The sequence below is a fragment of the Nannospalax galili genome, unplaced genomic scaffold (assembly GCF_000622305.1).
Source record: "Nannospalax galili isolate Female #2095 unplaced genomic scaffold, S.galili_v1.0 scaffold291, whole genome shotgun sequence".
Lineage (NCBI taxonomy): Eukaryota > Metazoa > Chordata > Mammalia > Rodentia > Spalacidae > Nannospalax > Nannospalax galili.
In genome coordinates, this window is record NW_008330588.1 from 3,211,678 (window position 1) to 3,229,706 (window position 18,029).

The 18,029-nt window shown below is 40.1% G+C and overlaps 1 protein-coding gene across 4 annotated transcripts in view; it reads left to right on the forward strand.

Moving 5' to 3' along the window:
• Positions 1 to 18,029, forward strand: part of Ppp3cc (protein phosphatase 3 catalytic subunit gamma) — an 84,478-nt gene that overhangs the window by 23,439 nt on the left and 43,010 nt on the right. For 3 of the 4 annotated variants that reach the window (XM_008850439.3, XM_008850443.3, XM_008850450.3), the window contains exons 2-4: positions 8,811 to 9,008; positions 9,793 to 9,917; positions 13,144 to 13,255. In XM_008850439.3, the coding sequence (XP_008848661.1) occupies positions 8,811 to 9,008; positions 9,793 to 9,917; positions 13,144 to 13,255 (435 nt within the window). Of the gene's footprint in view, positions 1 to 8,810; positions 9,033 to 9,792; positions 9,918 to 13,143; positions 13,256 to 18,029 lie in introns of all 4 variants that reach the window. The other variant, XM_017802643.2, reaches the window with a different exon arrangement.

Sequence of the window (18,029 nt, forward strand, 5' to 3'; positions counted from 1 at the left end):
GGTGCTAGGGGTCAAATCCAAGACCTTGTACGTGCTAAGCCAGTGCTCTACCACTTAGCTATCTCCTTAACCCCATATATAGTATCATTGATTTGGGGAAATAAAGAGTATTTTGAAAGATTATCAGAATGTTTATAGGTGATACATCATAGGCAATGTTATGCTATTCTCCACATGTGGGCACATGTGCCCACATATACATATCATGTTCAAACACAATAATAATAAATAAAAATTTTAAAAGCTTAAAAACTGTCACTTTGTAGTATTCTGTGAACCATAATTTATCAAACATCACTCCACATCTGAAGTTTACTTTGTGTATGTTTGTGTTCATGTATGTGAGGCACATTCATGTGTGCACATGTGTATTCGGAGGCCAAAAGATGACTTTCAATATCATTCTTCAAGTTTGGCTGACCTGGAACTCTATGTAGACCAGGCTGGCCTTGACCTCACAGAGATCTGCCTGCCTCTGCCTCCTAAGTGCTGGGACTACAGGTGTGTGCTACCATGCCTGGTCTGAAGTTTACTGTTTTTTGGGGGTTTTTTTTGTCTTTTTGAGACAGGGTCTCTCTGTAGCCCCAGCTGTCGTGGAACTCACTATGTAGACCAGGCTGGCCTCGAACTCAAAGATCCACCTGCCTCTGCCTCCCAGGTGCTGGGATTAAAGGCGTGTGCCATCATGCCCGGCTGAAGTTTACTGTTTTAAAAAGTATATTTTATTATTTTTACTTTTGGTCTATGAGTGTATTGCCTGCATGTATGTAAGTGCACCTGTGTCATGTCTACCCAAGTGCTGGAGGAGGTCAGTAAACATGTTAGAAACCCCTGGAACTGGAGTTACAGACTATTGTAGCTGCCATGTGGGTGCTTAGAATCAAACCCTGGTCCTCTGCAAGAGCAGCCGGTGCTCTTAACCTCTGAGTCATCTCTGCAACCCCCTGAAGTTTACTTTTAATGAGTTAAAGAGCTCAAGATAATTATAACCTCTAATAGATGGCTAATTTTCTAGGCTTGTAGGAACAGTGAATTTTCATCCAGCAATGCTCTGATTCATAAGTGAATTCCAGCTAGACTGAATATTGGTGGTATTACTGTTGATTGATTTACTTACCATAGAATTAAACACCTTTCTGAAGTCATTTTTAATAAGCAATAACTATAATTTACAAAAATTGAAAAGGCGTTTAGAAAAAATTCTTTAAAATTTTTTAATTTTGATTTTTTTATATGTATGAGTGTATTGCCTGCATGTGTATAGGTGCACTCATGTCATGCAATCAATGCTCATGAAGGTCAGAAGAAGGTATCGGATCCCCTGGAACTGGAGTTACAGACGGTTGTTAGCCGCCACGTGGGTACTGGGAATTGAACCCAGATCCTCTGCAAGAGCAGCCAGTGCTCTTAACTACTGAGCCATCTCTCCAGCTCTGAAAACATTCTTCTTATCCCTCTCAGTCACTTGGAAATGTTAAAGCCCATCACTGAAGACCGCCTGGAAAGCATGCATGATCAAAAATAAGACTTATTTATTTAACTTGCTGTGGGAAGTTATGCCAAGCATTGGAAGAGCTGTGGGCATGTTGAAAGGAGTTAGAAAAGGTGTAAAGGGTTTTAGGAGTTGAGGTTAGTCAAAACGTGAAGTTAGTGGTCTTGAGCAAGGAGTGGTTAAATCTCATGTAGGTGAACTTCTGGAAGAGTCCGTGATTTTGCCTCTAGTGAGTTCCCTAGAAGTTGTTAGATCAGTTTATTGGAATCTTATGTGAGTGCTGATATTGAAAAACAATGCTTTAGCTTAGATCTGCAACGTACAGTGTGGTTTGGTTTGGTTCAGTTTATCTGTATCTGTATCTTAGCATTTTCTTGAGCAATTGTGAGCAGTTTGTGGTTTCTGTTTCCTTTCTCAGTCTCTACTTCGTGATCAGCCTTTAGCTAGACCAGGGGATTTACCATTTAGGGGAGATAAACCTTCAAGATCTGTACCCTTACTTGATAGGTTTTGAATTTTTATCAAGCCTTTTATGGTAGATCTTTTTAAAATTTTTCCTTTTTTTTTTCTGGGACTCATTGTGTAGACCAGGTTGCCCTTGAACTCACAGAGATCCACCTGCCTCTGTCTCCTGAGTGCTGGGATTAGAGGCATGCACCACCATGGCCAGTAAAATAGTGGTTTTTATTTTATGTATATGAGTGGTTTGCCTGCATATGTGTAAGTGCATCCATGTCATGCAGTGCCGGCGAAGTCCAGAAAAGGGCATCAGATTCCCTGGACCTGGAGTTATGAATGGTTGTAAGCCATTATGTGGATGCTGGGAACCAAACCCTCTGCAAGGGCAGCCAGTGCTCTCAACTGCTGAGCCATCTCTCCAGCTCCTGTGGTAGATCGTTTGAGCGAACACAATGACCCATTTCTTGGATGATGTTTTGTTCTGTCATTTGGTTGACAGTGACTGCACAGCAGCATTTAAGGCTCTGGCACATTGGGCACATCAGAGAGAAACTTGGATGAATTTCATACATTGTATTTATTTTGATCATATCTTCTCCCTCTCTCCCCCAACTTCCCCAGACTCCCATCCAACACAGCCCCCCCAATTTCATGTCTTCTTTTCTCTCTCTCTCTTTTTTAAGCTTTTTTTAAAATTTTATGTGTATGCGTGTATTACCTGCATGTAGGTAAGTACAATGCCTGCAGAAGTCAGAAGAAGCTGTCGGATCCCCTGGGACTAGAGTTACAGACAGTTGTTAGCTGCCATGTGGGTGCTGGGATTCGAACCTGGGTCTTCTGCAAGAACAATCAGTGTTCTTAACCACTGAGCCATCTCTCCAGCCCCTAAACCAGAGTCCTTTTAATGCTTTTTTGTGCATGGGTGTGGGGCCATCCACTGGAGCAAAGAAGAATAACAATGTGTTTATTTTTAACACATTTTACTTACATCTGATCAACCTAAGAAGTTTCAACTTCTCTTGATCTGTAAGGTCTTTTGATTAATTTAGAGTCATAGAATGCCAAACAAAGCTAAATTCTGTAATCCTTTAAAAAGTTTAATAAGGTAAAATACCAAATTTTTGTGTTATATAAATGGAGGTTTAATATAAAATGAGATTCTGTATGTGTGAAAACATTGTAATGGTTTGTTCTGGATTTGGGAAAGACAAAGGAATTTCCCATGTGACAAAATGAGTGATAACTGTCTTCAGGTGAGGTGGTATGCGGCTTTCTAGGACACAGGGCGAATGGCACCCTCCTAAGGACCATCACCCTCCTTTCCCAAAGGCAAGGGATTTCTATTAGTTGTATTTATTTTTATTTTGATGTATGTGAGTGTTCTACCTGCATGTGTGTAAGTGCACTACTGTATGTGTGCAGTGTCTGAGGAGGCCAGAAGAGGGTGTTGGATTTCCCTGGAACTTGAGTGAAGGATGGGTGTTAGCCACCATGTGGGAGCTGGGAACTGAATCTGCATCCTCTGCAAGAGCAGCTATTGCTCTTAACTGTTGAGCCATCTCTCCAGCCCCCAAGGCAAGGAATTTCTAAATGTTCAGTTTATGAGTATGTCCAAAAACACAGTGTTGACACATATTTTGGTGATTTTTGTCTTTACCAGGTTTTATATTTCTTGGACACACTAAAATAAGAACTACTTAGTAGAGATCATGGAGGCCTGATTTTTTTTCTATAAACTTTCTCCTTTTAATTCTGCGATTTGGGAGGCTTTTAGGGAGGAAGTTTTAGAATTCAGGTTGCATTTGGGAGTCTCCACATTAATCAAAGAATGCAGACCTTGGATTCAGTTCTGCTCCTCTTTCTGTTTTATGGTGTTTCTCAATCTTGTTCATGTTAAACATTCTCTAAGAGGCCATTGTAAGTTCTAGGTTTTTCCTTGATAAAATTATGCTGTTGAATTATATTCATAATCTGAAAATGCAAAGGACTCAGGTAGAAGAGACCTAGAGAAAACAGTTAGGTGGAGAAGATTCCCACCTGATCTTTGTTGCTGTGAATGGCCCCTTTGACATCATGTCTCCAAAAGACATCAAAGACCAGTTATCAACAGCTAAGGACAGCTCCAGACGGCAGAACTGAACAAGGCATTTGGGATTATGAGGACTATGAAAAATCCTTATGTTAGATTAGTGACAGTTGCTAGATTTTAGGGTAAGAGTTTGCAAGAGCTCGTGAGAGTTTGTAAACTGGTTGAGTTACTAGAAGTCATGAAACTCCAGTGTGAGGATGATCTAGTTACTGTTACTGTTGCATTAATTTGTCAGAAGGTCCTATCTAGGGACATGTGATCTGAAGGATCTAGCTTGGATTAGATAGTCTGCGATGCACACTGTGGTTTGGTTTGTTCACTTTATCTGTTTTATGAATCATGAGCAGTTATAAGTTGTGGTTTCTCTTTCAATTTTAAGAGCCAGGCAATGTTAGTTTCTTGTGTACATGAAAATTGTATGTGGTAGAGCACATGCTTAATGCTCAACATGTTTGAGGCCCTTGCTTCACAATCCCTGGCACCACCACCAACAACAGAAAAGTATTTTGTAAGCTGGCCATGATAATAATCCCAGCATTCAGGAGGCAGAGACTGGAGAATCCCAGCAAGGATAAAGCTAGTCTGGTATATATATTGAGTTCCAGGCCAGCCAGGACTATATCATGTGACCCTGCATCAAAAAAGCAAAAATAGGGCTGGAGAGATGGCTCAGCAGTTACAAGCACTGACTGTTCTTCCAGAGGACCTAGGTTCAATTCCCAGCACTCACATGGTGGCTAACGCCCAAACTTTACTCAAGTTCCAGGGGATCTGATGCCACCTCTGGCCTCCTTGGATACCAGCCACACATGTGGAACACTTACATACATGCTGGCAAGACACTTATATACATAAAAAATAAAATCCTAAAAAGAAAAAACCAAAAGTAAGTATCTGTAATTATTGAAAGGCTATAAAAAGAAAATTTTGACTTCAAGGATTACCTGGGGGTCTGTATTAGTTTTCTTTCTCTTTTTTTGGTCAGTATTGGGGATTGAACCTAGGGCCACAACCATGCTAGGCAAGTGCTCTATCACCAAGCTGCAACTCCACCCCTTTTCCCCTCCTTTTGAATCTAGGTTGGCTTGAGACTGCTTCAGCCAACTGAGTTGAGGAATGTGACCTGTGGAGATGAGATGGCAGCTTGCAAAAAAGTTGGTTCTGTCCTTCCATACGGGTCCTGGGGAGCCAACTCAGGTATCAGGTTTGGTAACAAGCACCTGAGCCATCTCACTGGCCTCTTGGCTTCATTCTTTTTTTGAGACACGGTTTCACCATGTAGTACTGGCTAGCCTGGAACTCACTGTGTAGACCAGGCTGACCTCGATCTCATAGAGATCTGCCTGCCTCTGTCTCCTAAGTTCTGGGACTAAAGACATGTACCATTACACCCAGCTTGATAATATATATTTTAAATAACATCCGTTGATTTTGTGGATGCTGTTCCTGGACAGGTAATTTAAATCAGGATCCTTGCTAGTAACGGACTGCTGTTAACTATATCAGGACAAAAGCAATAAACTGGGAATATCCCAGTAGACAGCATTGTATCTGGGACACATCTTAAGAAAATGTTGGAGTTGGCCTCCAGCTACTCTGGAGGCTAAGGCAGGAGAATTGCAAGTTCAAGGCCAGCCTGGTTAGCTTACTGAGACCCTGGTACCTAGTTAATGGCAGTGTTTGGGGGAGGTTATAGAACCTTTAGGAGGTGTAGCCTTGTTGGAGGAAGTATGTACTGGGAATTGAGGGTGGAAGTATATACTGGGGACTGAGGGTTTATAGCCTCCCCACTCCCAGCTCTCTGCCTCTTTATTTATGGTTGAAATGTGATCTCTCAGCCTCTTGCTACCACCTCTATGCTTCCCTGCCATTATGGACATCTAGTCCTCTGGAACTGTAAGCCAAAATAAAACTGTTCCTTAAGTTGCTTTTGGTTATAGTGTTTTATCACAGCAACAGAAAAATATCTAATACACACAGTGACTCACACCTGTGATCTCAGCACTTGAGACATAGAGGCAGGAAGATCAGAAGTTCAAGGCTATTCTCTGCTACATACTGAATTTTAGACCAACCTGGGATACTCTCAGACAAACAAAAAGTGAAAAGAGGGCTGGAGATATACCTTAATGGTTCAGCACTTGTCTTTGTCTAACATGGATGAGGCCCAGGGTTCAGTTGCAATTACCACAAAAAGTAATTTAAAGTTTAATATGGAGGTTTCTGCCATTTTTTTTGTAACTAAACTAATAAACTGAGCTAGATTGCCTTTAGCCTTCCACTACCATCGTCAGTCTCAACTGTAGTCTAGAACTGTCTTGTTAAAGAGGGAGAGGTAATTCAGAGCTTCCAAACATAAATAGGAGTAACTACAGAGAGGCAGGACCCACTCCTTTACAGTTGGAGATTCCCTTCCTCTGATTTGGAGGGTGTTGCTTTAACTTTCCCTAATAATTTCGGACTCTTCTGGAACTTACTTAATACATGCTGTTCTGATCCCATTCTAAGTCCTTTTAGTGTTCCTAGCTCAGCTGAGTCTTATTTCTTTTAGCTGAACATAATCCCCTTGACCCATTTCACCTTTGTATTTTTATTTAACCAAGTTACTTGTTTTATTTTAAATATGTTACAACTGAAGAGCCTCAGGGTAAAAAGAAAATTCCGAATTATTTCCTCCAAAGCACTTTAAGTATCTCTTCTCAAATATGATGTCTAATACAGGAGTTTGGGGGCTGGAGAGATGGCTCAGTGGTTAAGAGCACTGGCTGCTCATACAGAGGAACCAAGTCCAGTTCCCAGCACCCACTGGTGGCTAACAACCATCTGTAACTCCAGTTCCTGGGGATCTTACTCCCTCTTCTGGCCTCTGTGAACATTGCTCACATTTGGTGTACTTACATACATGGAGGCAAAACACTCATTATAAGAAATAAAAATAAATTTAAAAATCAAGCAGTCTTTGGCTTTAAGATCAATTAAGCAGACTAACCATCCAGCAATTGGAAATAAAAATTTAAAAACTGTAAAGAGAGATGTTGACTTTGAAAGCAGGGAATGGTTAGATGTGGACTCTTCCACTTGTCTAGCCCCCTTTGTTCCCATTTTGTGATGAGGCTAGGGATTGAACCCAAGGCTTTCAATGTGCTCTGCAAGTGTTCTGTCATGAGCCACATCCTCAGTCTGATTGTCTTTGGATCCCAACTTCAGAAGACTGACAACCTCACTTTAAATTATGGTTTATGGATTTGTAGTGTTAGATATCAAGGAATCTAAAGTTGCTTGTGTTATAAAGTAGGCAAACAAGGTAATGATTCATTTTAAAATAGCAACCTTGGAGCTGGAGAGATGGCTCAGTGGTTAAGAACACTGTTCTTGCAGAATACCTGGGTTCAAATCCCAGCATCCACATGGCAGCCAACAACTGTTCATTACTCCAGTTCCAGGGGATCCGACAGCCTCTTCTGTCCTCCACAGGCATTGCATGACACAGGTGCACTTACCTACATGCAGGTATAACACTCATACACATAAAATAAAAATAAATAAAATATTTAAAATAGCAAACTTTTTTTTCTGTTGAAGTTGCTAATTCACCATAATATTGTATCAAAGCTTTGTATTAAATGTAGACAGAAAGAAGTTAGCATTTCCAGATTCAAGAATGTGACTAGACTTCCTGATCTGTTCTCAAGCTTGTGCTCCACCCTCATAGAGTGTCTTGTTATTGTTAATAAAATGCATCAATCAACTCCCTTTTATGAATAACATACATTCGTGGCTGTCCTCATCAGAAGCTGGTCATATTTCTGAAAATTGGTTCATTAGTGCAGTTCTGTAGAAGAAATATACACCAATTTAACATTATGATTACTTTCATTCCATTTTCTTTAATCACAGTTTCTTTTTTTAAAAAATTTATATTTGCTCCGGGTGTGGTGGTACACGCCTTTAATCCCAGCACTTGGGAGGCAGAGGCAGGCGGACCTGAGTTCAAGTCCAGCCTGGTCTACATAGTGAGTTCCAGGACAGCTAGGGCTATAGGGAGACCCTGTCTCAAAAAGTCCAAAAAAAAAAATTTATATTTGCCAGGCATAGTGGCACACACCTTTAATCCCACCACTCAAGAGGCAGAAGCAGGTGAATCTCTGTGAGTTAAGGCCAGCCTGGTCTACATAGAAAGTTCCAGGCCAATCAGGGCTACATGGTGAGACCCTGTTGCAACAAAAACCAAAAACAAAACACACACACACATACACACACACACACACACAGAATTTACACTAATTTGTTTGTTTGTGTATGTCAGTGTGTGTTTGGCCCTACATGTATGTGGAGGTCAGAGAACAACTTTTGGGAGTTCTCTCCTTTTACCCTGTGGGCCCTAAGGATACAACTCGGATCATCAGGTTTGGCGGCAAGCACCTTTATCCACTGAGCCTTCTCACCAGCCCCACATTTCATTTTGTAACAGCATTTCTTCCCATAAAAAGGTAAAGATATATCATCTGTCACCTGTTTGTAACCTTTATCCTGTAGGCCACAAACAACCAAGGATCAGTGTGTGTATGACATCATAAATTTACAAACTTTTAAAAAATCACTTTTAATTGTGACTGTTTTTAAAATTGAATCGATCTTAGAATTATTTTCCACATAATTCTAGTATTGTCAGTTTCCAATAGCTTATTGGATTCAGTTTATAAAAAAGAGTATGTTCGTGATTGTCATTTGTGCATTTAATTATTTCTAATTATATTTCCCTCTTTCTAGCTGTCCCGTTTCCTCCAACCCAGCGGCTTACTTTGAAGGAAGTATTTGAGAATGGGAAACCCAGAATGGATGTTCTGAAAAGCCATTTGATAAAGGAAGGCCGAGTGGAAGAGGAAGTAGCCTTGAAGATAATCAATGATGGGGCCGCCATCCTCAGACAGGAGAAGACTATGATAGAGGTGGAAGCGCCGGTCACAGGTGTGAGGAGCGCGTGGCCCTTAGGTTGGCACTGATTTTGAGAAATGGTCACAGAAAGCCAACAAACATGAGTGTGTTAACTGTAAGAACTTTGAGGCAATCTGTGGATTGGCTAAAATGGCTTTTGTTCCTTGAAGAAACACAATATTGGGGCTGGAGAGAGGCTTGGCGGTTAAGAGCACTGGCTGCTTTTGCAGAGGACCCAGGTTTGATTCCCAGCACCCACATGGTGGTTAACAACTGTCCAGTTCCAGAGGATCCATCTCTCTTCTGATCTCTGTGGGCACTGCACGACACAGGTGTACTTACATACATGCAGGCAATACACTCATACACATAAAGAAAATAAAAACAATAAAATGTTAAAAGAAATACAATATTGAGCTGGGTGTGGTGGTGCATGCCTTTAATCTCAGCACTTAGGAGGCAGAGGCAGGCAGGGTTCCAGGCCAGCTGGGGCTACAGGGAGACCCCCCCCCAAAAATACAATATTAAGGACTGGAGAGATAGCTCATCAGTTAAGAGCACTTCTTCCAGAGGACCTGAGTTTGATTCTCAGAATCCATGCCGGTCAGCTCACAACTGCCTGTAACTCCAGCTAGGGATCAGATGTTTCTAGCCTCCACAGGCACCTGCACTCACGTGCACATACCAGCACACACACACACGAATATACATAATTAAAAATCTTTTAAAAAAGAAATATAGTGTAAAGTAACCTGATATCCTGTTGCTCTGACTTTTTTCCTTCTGGTACATAATGTTTCATGTCTTTTTTGCCTAGTGTGTGGTGATGTTCATGGACAGTTCTTTGACCTGATGAAGTTGTTTGAAGTTGGGGGATCACCTATTAATACTCGATACCTCTTTCTGGGTGACTATGTGGACAGAGGCTATTTCAGTATAGAGGTAAAATTAACCTGGTTGTATTGCCCCTATCAATATTGTATTGTAAAAAAAAAAAAAAAAGAATTGCTTTCCATTCCTTAGACGTTAAAATGTGAACACTGGTAGAATTTATAAACTTCATTACTTTTGACTGTAACTAATAGGAAATGTTTTGACCTACTAAAAAAATCTATTCTTTTTTAATCAGTAGAAAACGTGGCATATGGAAGGCTATATTAAACTAGCTTTGAAAATAAGTATTTCCTAACTTTTCCTCTTTGAAGATACTGTATGAGCTGTATAAAAAGGACATGAATTGCTTCTCATTCTAAACAGTGTCTGATTTAGCTAACCTTGATTATAAGATCATAGCTGTTGGGTTACAGTTAACTATTAGATTAACTGTAAATGATAAATAAGAGATACTTGGATGATTATAGGAATAATTTCTGGTACTATTACACATAGTAGACAGTAAATGTTCATTGAAAGGAAAAGAAATAAATTTAATAAAAACTCAATTTATCTTTATATATTTTAATAAATGAATGATGGGAACATGATTAGAATTTAAATATATATATATTCTTTTATGTATAAATGTAAAATTATTTTAGGACCTAACACAGGGGCTTGAGTACCATGCAGTTATAGCACATTCATGTTTAGTATCTGTTGATTTACCTCTGCGTGCTTCTCAAATAAAGGTAAAACAATATTTGAAGTAGTCAACATAATCAGGTTTGTAATATGTCCCAGAATAAGCATGAGATGACAAATTGAGTCAGTATGTATAGCATTTGGGGGTCTTTAACCTGTCTGCTCTTTATAGTATAAGAATTTCACTGCACTGTGTGTTTCTGGTAGAGAAAGTTCTTTTCTTCTTACAGCATTTCTCCTAAATGCAAGTCATTGAGCTAAATGCAAGTCAGTTGTTCTAAAGCCCCAAGAAGAATAAAAAGTAAAATATTTTGATTTTACTTTTAGTTAAATGGCAGTGTAGGAGACTTGAGAATGTAAATCAGTGGTAGAGTGTTTGCCTAACGTGCGCAAGGCCCTGAGTTCAATTCCCAGTTGTGGGGGTGGGTGGAGAAGAAGAGAGGGGAGTTGACAGTCCAAATCAGAAAAGTTTATTTTTATCTGCTACTGCTTCAAAATATTTAGTGTCAAATTGAGAAGGATGAAGGTTTAATGCTATAAATTCAGAAAGTGAGTCCATTTTCACTGCTCTACCTTGTTCTGCTGCTCAGTAAATGCTCATGCTTTCTCCATGGGTAGAGGGATGAGTGGAGTTCATATTTACGGACTATGTCATTGAAAACCTTCCTTATCAGCCAGCCACATCATTTCAATAGATAGTTAGCCAAAAGTATGAATGTTTGAAAGGCACACTATATTTCTTTATGTGTTTGCTAGCTAGCATAGGGAATTTTAAGAAGCTGAAGGGAAGAATTTAGAATGTCTTCAACTATTTGTTAATTGTTTTACTTAATGAAACAAATTTTTTATTTTTTTAATTTTTAAAATTTTTAAATTTTTTTGGTCTTTTTGAGACAGGGTCTCCCTGTATCTCCAACTGGCCTGGAACTCACTATGTAGACTACACCAGCCTTAAACTCACAGAGATCTCCCTGTCTTTGCCTCCCGAGTGCTGGGATTAGAGGTGTGTGCCACCATGCCCAGCCTTAATAAAGCAATATTTTTTAAGCAGGGTCTTGTGTAGCTCATATGGGCCTCAAATTTGCTATGTAGCTGAGGATGACATTGAACTTCTGATCCTCTGGCCTACACCTCTCTAGTGCTGGGATTGTGATATGTATCTCCGTGCTGTTTATGCAGTGCTAGGGATTGATCCCAGGTCCCAGGGCTTTGTTCATGCTAGGCAGATACTCCACCAACTGAGCTACATCTCCACCCCTTGAGACAACTTATTAAACATAAATATTGTGACATTTTGTCTTCTGAATATTTGCTATAATGATGTAAAATAATTTTTAAATAGGATATAAATATTTTATTTCATTTTTATTTATTTTTTTAGGTGCTGGGGATTAAATCTAGCATGCATACTGAGCTATATGCCCAGCCCTTGGACTTTTGTTTTGTTTTTGAGACAGGGTGTCTTTGTGTCCTTTAAGCTGATCTTGAACTATGGCTTCAAATGCTCCTCCTGCCTCAGCCTCCCAAGTAGCATGAACTACAGATATGCACCAGTCACCTGGCTCCAGTTCCTAGTTTTTAAATAGATTTAATTCATCAATACATTCAATAAATCACATTAAAGAGTCCACAATGAGTTTTGTGCCCATATACTATATTCAGAATATCTTCTGTTACATCTTGTTCTCTCACTTACCAATAGTTTCTTGAGTGCCAACTTTATAGCAGGCTCTGGAAATAAAATAAGAATTAATATTCAGATGGAGGCTATCACTCAGCAGTAGAATGCTTGCGTAGCATTCATGAGTTTCTAAGTTCTGTCCCCCTCCCCCCAAAAGAATGAGATTGATGTTCCCTGAAGGAGCCAACAACTTTAGGAAAGGTGATCTTATGAGTAGATCTTTCAGTATAATGTGAAGTGTTCCCTTTTTGGAGGGGAGGTCTTTTTGAGACAGAGTTTCCCTGTAGGTTGGCCTAGAACTTACTCTGTAGATCAGGCTGGCCTCAGTCTCACAGAGATTTGCCTGCCTCTGCCTCCCAGGTGCTGGGGCTAAAGCATATAGCTGCAGTGTGCTGGATGGCTTCAGTTGTCAACTTGACCCACCTGGGAGGAGGGAGCCTCAATTGGAGAAATTCCTCTATCAGACTGGCCTGTGGCCATGTCTATGAGGCACTATTTTGATTGTTGAGTGATATAGGAGGGCCCAGCCTACTGTCGGTGGTGCCACCCCTGGCTGGTGGTCCTGGGTTGTATGAGAAAGCAGGCTGAGAGCAGGCCAGGGGAATAAGCCTGTAGGCAGTGGTCCTCCATGTTCAGTGCTTCAGTTCTTGCCTCTAGGGTCCTACCCTGCCTTGAGTTCCTGCCCTGATTGTGACCTGGGAACTATAAGTAGAAACAGACCCTTTCCCTAGTTGCTTTTGGTCAGTGTTTTATCACAGAACTAGAGAAGCAAACAGAATTTCATTTCTCAGCTTGAGATTAACAGTGAGATACACCATTATAGCATGTTATATGGATTCAGATAAATTGTCTTCATGTGTTAGCATGGTCACAAAGAAAATTTTATCTTTAAATTATGTCTCGTAGTGTGTGCTGTATTTATGGAGTTTAAAGATTAATCATCCCAAAACATTGTTTCTGCTTCGAGGAAATCATGAATGCAGACATCTTACAGAGTACTTCACCTTCAAGCAGGAATGTAAGTATGGTCATTTCTCCAGAGCTTTTCAGTCAGTTCCTGTGCTGCCATGCTCAGTTAAGACCCTGCCTATAAAAAGAAATTAAGCCAGGCATAGTAGTTCTCTGTACTTGGGAGGCTGAGGCAGGAGGATCGCCACAAGTTTCAGGCCAGCTTGGGCTGCAGTGTGAGACCCTGTATCCCCCACCAAAAAGAAGAAAAAATTTTAAATAAATACTCAAATTGTTTTTCAGAGACTCAGTTTATTCAGCACTCATACACCCCTTTACTGACAGGTGTCTCTGTTTCACAGTGACTCCTGGGCTCAGATTGATTCTTGTTGCCAGTAGCTTCCTGCATTGGACACGGGTTGTAGTGGCAACCTTCCTTCAGCAGAGCCTACAGGCAAAGTCATTGTTGGTTTTAAAATTAATTAGTTATATTTTATGTGTATGTTTTGCCTGCATGTACATAAGTGCGTCTGTGACACGCAATGCCTATAGAGGCCAGGAAAGGCATTGGATCCCTTGGAACTGGAGTTAAGAATGGTTGTTAGCCACTTTGTGGGTTCTGGGAACTGAACACAGATCCTTTACAAGGACAGCCACTGCTCTTAACCACTGAGCCATCTCTCCAGCCCAAAGTCAGTCTTACTAAAAAAAAAAAAGTAAAGTCAGACTTGGTGGCATGCATGCCTGTAATCCAGAACTCTGAAGGTGGCACAGAAGGATTCAGAATGCAAGGCCAGCTTTGGCTACATAGTGCGTTCAAGGCCAGGTTGGGCTGCATGACCCTGTCTCAAACAGCAACAGCAAAAAGAAAATTTGCTCAAACAGAAAAGTCAGTTGTAAGTGAAGGAAATTCAGATCATCCCAGTCATTAGGAACTTACTGAGATAAACATACCATCAGATAATCATCAGGAAGTTTTAAAAAGATTAGATTTTTGATAAGTAGGTATTTCAATTGGTATAAAGTGGTTAGAGCACTATTTCCCTACATCTGTAAAGACTACAAATGTACATTCCCTTGACCCAGCATTTTGACTTGTCAGAATTTATCATTCAGATTGTATAATGCTGCTAAAGAAAGTACCAGGCATTTAGTGAGTTCACACGTTTGTCATGTCACATTTCACGTGGAATGTGGCTCGCACTTTCTGCCTAGGCTTCTCTGAGCTGAAATCAGTGTTTTGAGAGCTCCACGTTCCCATATGGAGCTTGGAGTATTTTTCTGAGGTCATTAGTTGTTTGGAGTCTTTGCATCTGTGGATTAAAGTACTTACTTTCCTGCTGGCTCCCACTGTTAGCTACTGGCAGCTCTTAGAGACTGTTTACAGGCCCTTGATAGTGGTTCCAATAGGTAGTTCCCAGGGTAGATAGTGGATTTCTTCTGGCTCAGCCTGAATGAGTCTCTGACTTCTACAGTTAACAAGCTGTAGGAAACCTCCATTCTTAAAAGGGTCATGTGATTAGGTTGGATCCATCCAGGATAATCTCCCCTTTGCCGTATAGTGAAGCATAATCCTGAGAGGGAAATGGATGATTATACAAAGTGTAGGCCATTGGAAGCCATGTTATACACCACACAGATTTGTGGACAAAAACAATAAAGTATTTGTTTCTTAAAGATGTTCAATTATAACAACTAAAGAGAAGCTAAATGTCAATAAGGGGTCAGTAAAATAAATGAGAATACATTAAAAATGTATTATTGTGTGTGTGAGTGTGTGTGTGTGTGTGTGAGAGAGAGAGAGAGTGAGAGAGAGAGAGAGAGAGAGAGAGAGAAATGGGAGTGTATGTGGAGCTCAGAGGACAATTTTGTGGAATTGATTTTCTCCTATCTTTATGTGGGTTCTAGAGATTGAACTCAGGTCACCAGGCTTGCTCAACAAGTGTTTTTTCTGCTGAGCCATCTTGTTGGTCCCAAGAATACATTTTATTTATTTATTTATTTATTTATTTATTTATTTATTTTTTTTTGAGACAGGGTCTCCCTGTAGCCCTAGCTGTCTTGGAACTCACTATGTAGACCAGGCTCGCTTTGAACTCACAGAGATACATCCCAGCTAATACATTTTTTTTTAAGTGGAATATTAGCCAGGCATGGTAGCACACACCTTTAATCCCAGCACTCAGGAGGCAGATCTCTGTGAGTTTGAGACCAGCCTTGTCTACGTAGTGAGTTCACCCAGCTCAGCTGGGGCTACAGGGAGACCCTGTATCAAAAAATCAAAAAGAAAAAGAAAATTAGGCAGCTATTTAAAGATGAAGGGATCTATATATATTGTGTGGAGAGCTCAGATGTGTTGTTGACTGAGATTAACCATTTGCTGACTGCACGTACAGAAGTTGTACGTTGTTTTTTTTTATTATTTTTATTTCATTTTATGTGTATGAGTATATTGTTTGCATATATGTAAGTGCACTGGTGTCATGCAGTGCCCATGGAGGTCAGAAGAAAGTATTGAATCCCCTGGAACTGGAGTTACGGGCAGTTGTTAGCTGCCATGTGGGTGCTGGGAATTGACTCCCAGTCCTCTGCAAGAGCAGTCAGTGTTCTTAATTGCTGAGCCATCTCTTCAGCCCTGAATTGTTTTTTAACTACTGTTAGATAATACTTTTATAATTTTTTAACTGATAACTTAAAAGTGACTTAATTGGAAACCAAGTATTTAAAGGGCATTTGTTTTAAGACATCTTACTGTTTCCCTTGCTGACCTTGAACTTCTATGTAGACAAGGCTGGCCTCAAACTCACAGACATCTGCCTGCCTCTGTTGCCCAGGATGTACAAATCAATTCATCTGACTTATATTTAGGGTTTTTGTTGGTTTGATTTGGGTTTTTTTTTTTTAGATAGGGTCTCCCTGTAGCCCCAGCTGGCCTGGAACTCACTATGTAGACCAGGCTGGCCTTGAACTCACAGAGATCTGCCTGCCTCTGCCTCCCAAGTGCTGGGATTAAAGGCATGTGCCACCACGCCTGGCTTGATTTGGTTTTTAAGAGACATTTACTCTAATTCTCCCCACCCGTCCCCCTTTTTATTTATTTATTATTTTTATTTTATGTGTCTGAGTGTATTGCCTGCATGTATGTGAGTGCACCCGTGTCGTGCAATGCCGCAGAGGTCAGAAGAGGGCTTTGGATTCCCTGGAACAGAGTTAAGGATGGTTTGTAGCTTCCATGTGGGTGTTGGGAATCGAACCTGGGTCCTCTGCAAGAGCAGTCAGTGCTCTTAACCACTGAGCCATCTCTCCAGACCCCATCTCCCTTTTTAAAGCATGTTTTGTTTGTTTGTTCTTTTGAGGATTTTTACTGCTGGAGAACTCAAAGTTCTTTTGTTGATGGGCATAATTGACTGAAGTTATTTTTAGAAGATAGAACAATAGGTTCAAGAATATCTTAAGCATCTTATTTTGCCCAGAATTTATTTAATGTTTTTGTTTGCTTTCAGTGTGCTTCTAACTAGTTTTAACCCAGGCACCTGGGTCTCCTGTGCACCAGTGTACTATCCCTATTTCGTTCTAATGCTTCATGAAATATAAATAAACCTTGGAGCTAGCACACACATTCAAATACAAATATGTACAAATATAAAATTGTATTCTTATATAAGGAAAGAGCACATATATGCTTTGCATGGGTGTTCACTGATAAAGCTGATGTGTCTTACACAGCCACTGTGGCTTTTAGAATCAGAAGCTTATAATTACTGCTAAGTGATACTCCATTCTGCAGGGTACAGCTGCAGTTGCAGCCTTGGTAATGTTTTTAAGGAGTGTGGGCAGGCTTTTCTAGTCTCATGTCAGTTCTTCTGGATTGAGAGAAAGAGAGAAGAAAAGAAAGAGAGAGTCCTTTTTACATTGAGACAGGGTCTCACCAAGTTGCCCAGGCTGGCCTTGAATTAATTTTGTAGCCCAGATAGACTTTGAATTTTTGGTCCTCCTTTTCAGCTCCTAAGTAGTCAGGATTATAACCTGTGTCACCAGCCCTGGCTTTATATTCATTCTTATTTATACTGGGGAGATTTAATTTTTTAGTATTTCTCTTTTATCTTTCTCTCTCTCTTTTTTTTTTTTTTTTTTTTTGAGACAGGGTCACCCTGTAGCCTCAGCTGGCCTGGAACTTGCCTTGTAGACCAGGCTGGCCTTGATCTCACAGAAATCTACCTGCCTCTGCCTCCAAGTCTGGGATTAAAGGTAAATGCCACCATGCTCAGCTTAATATTTTTTTATTTTAAAATAAAAAGAGGTAATTTTTTTATCTAAGGCAATGTGAGTAACAAAGACAAGTGTAACAGTGTTTACTGTTTTGTTTTGGGGAGTGTTTTTGAGACAGGATCTTATTAGGCTGCCCAGGCTTGCCTTGAACTTGCTTTGTAGTCTACGCAAGCCTCACTCTCAGTGATCTTCCTGCCCCATCTTTTTGAGATTACAAGCATGTACTACCATGCCCAGATTACAGTTAATTTTTGATATATCATTTGTCTTTACAAAATACTTCTTCATTGTTATGCACTTACAGAAGAAGCCTAGTGCTTTTATGATTCCATCTAGTTGTTCACATTTCAGGTTGCACAAGAACACTAATTTCTTATTTGCTTGAGGTTCTTTTTTCTTGGATTACTAACAAGTCCCAGAAACTCTTATAATTTTATTAATGAAAACAGTACTGTTATGACAAATTTATTTTTAAAGGACAAATATCGTTCATTGCAGCATTTTTTAGAGTGGTAGAGGGTGGTCTTGTTAGATTATAGCACATCCATAAAGTGAAGTACTATGTAGATATTTTG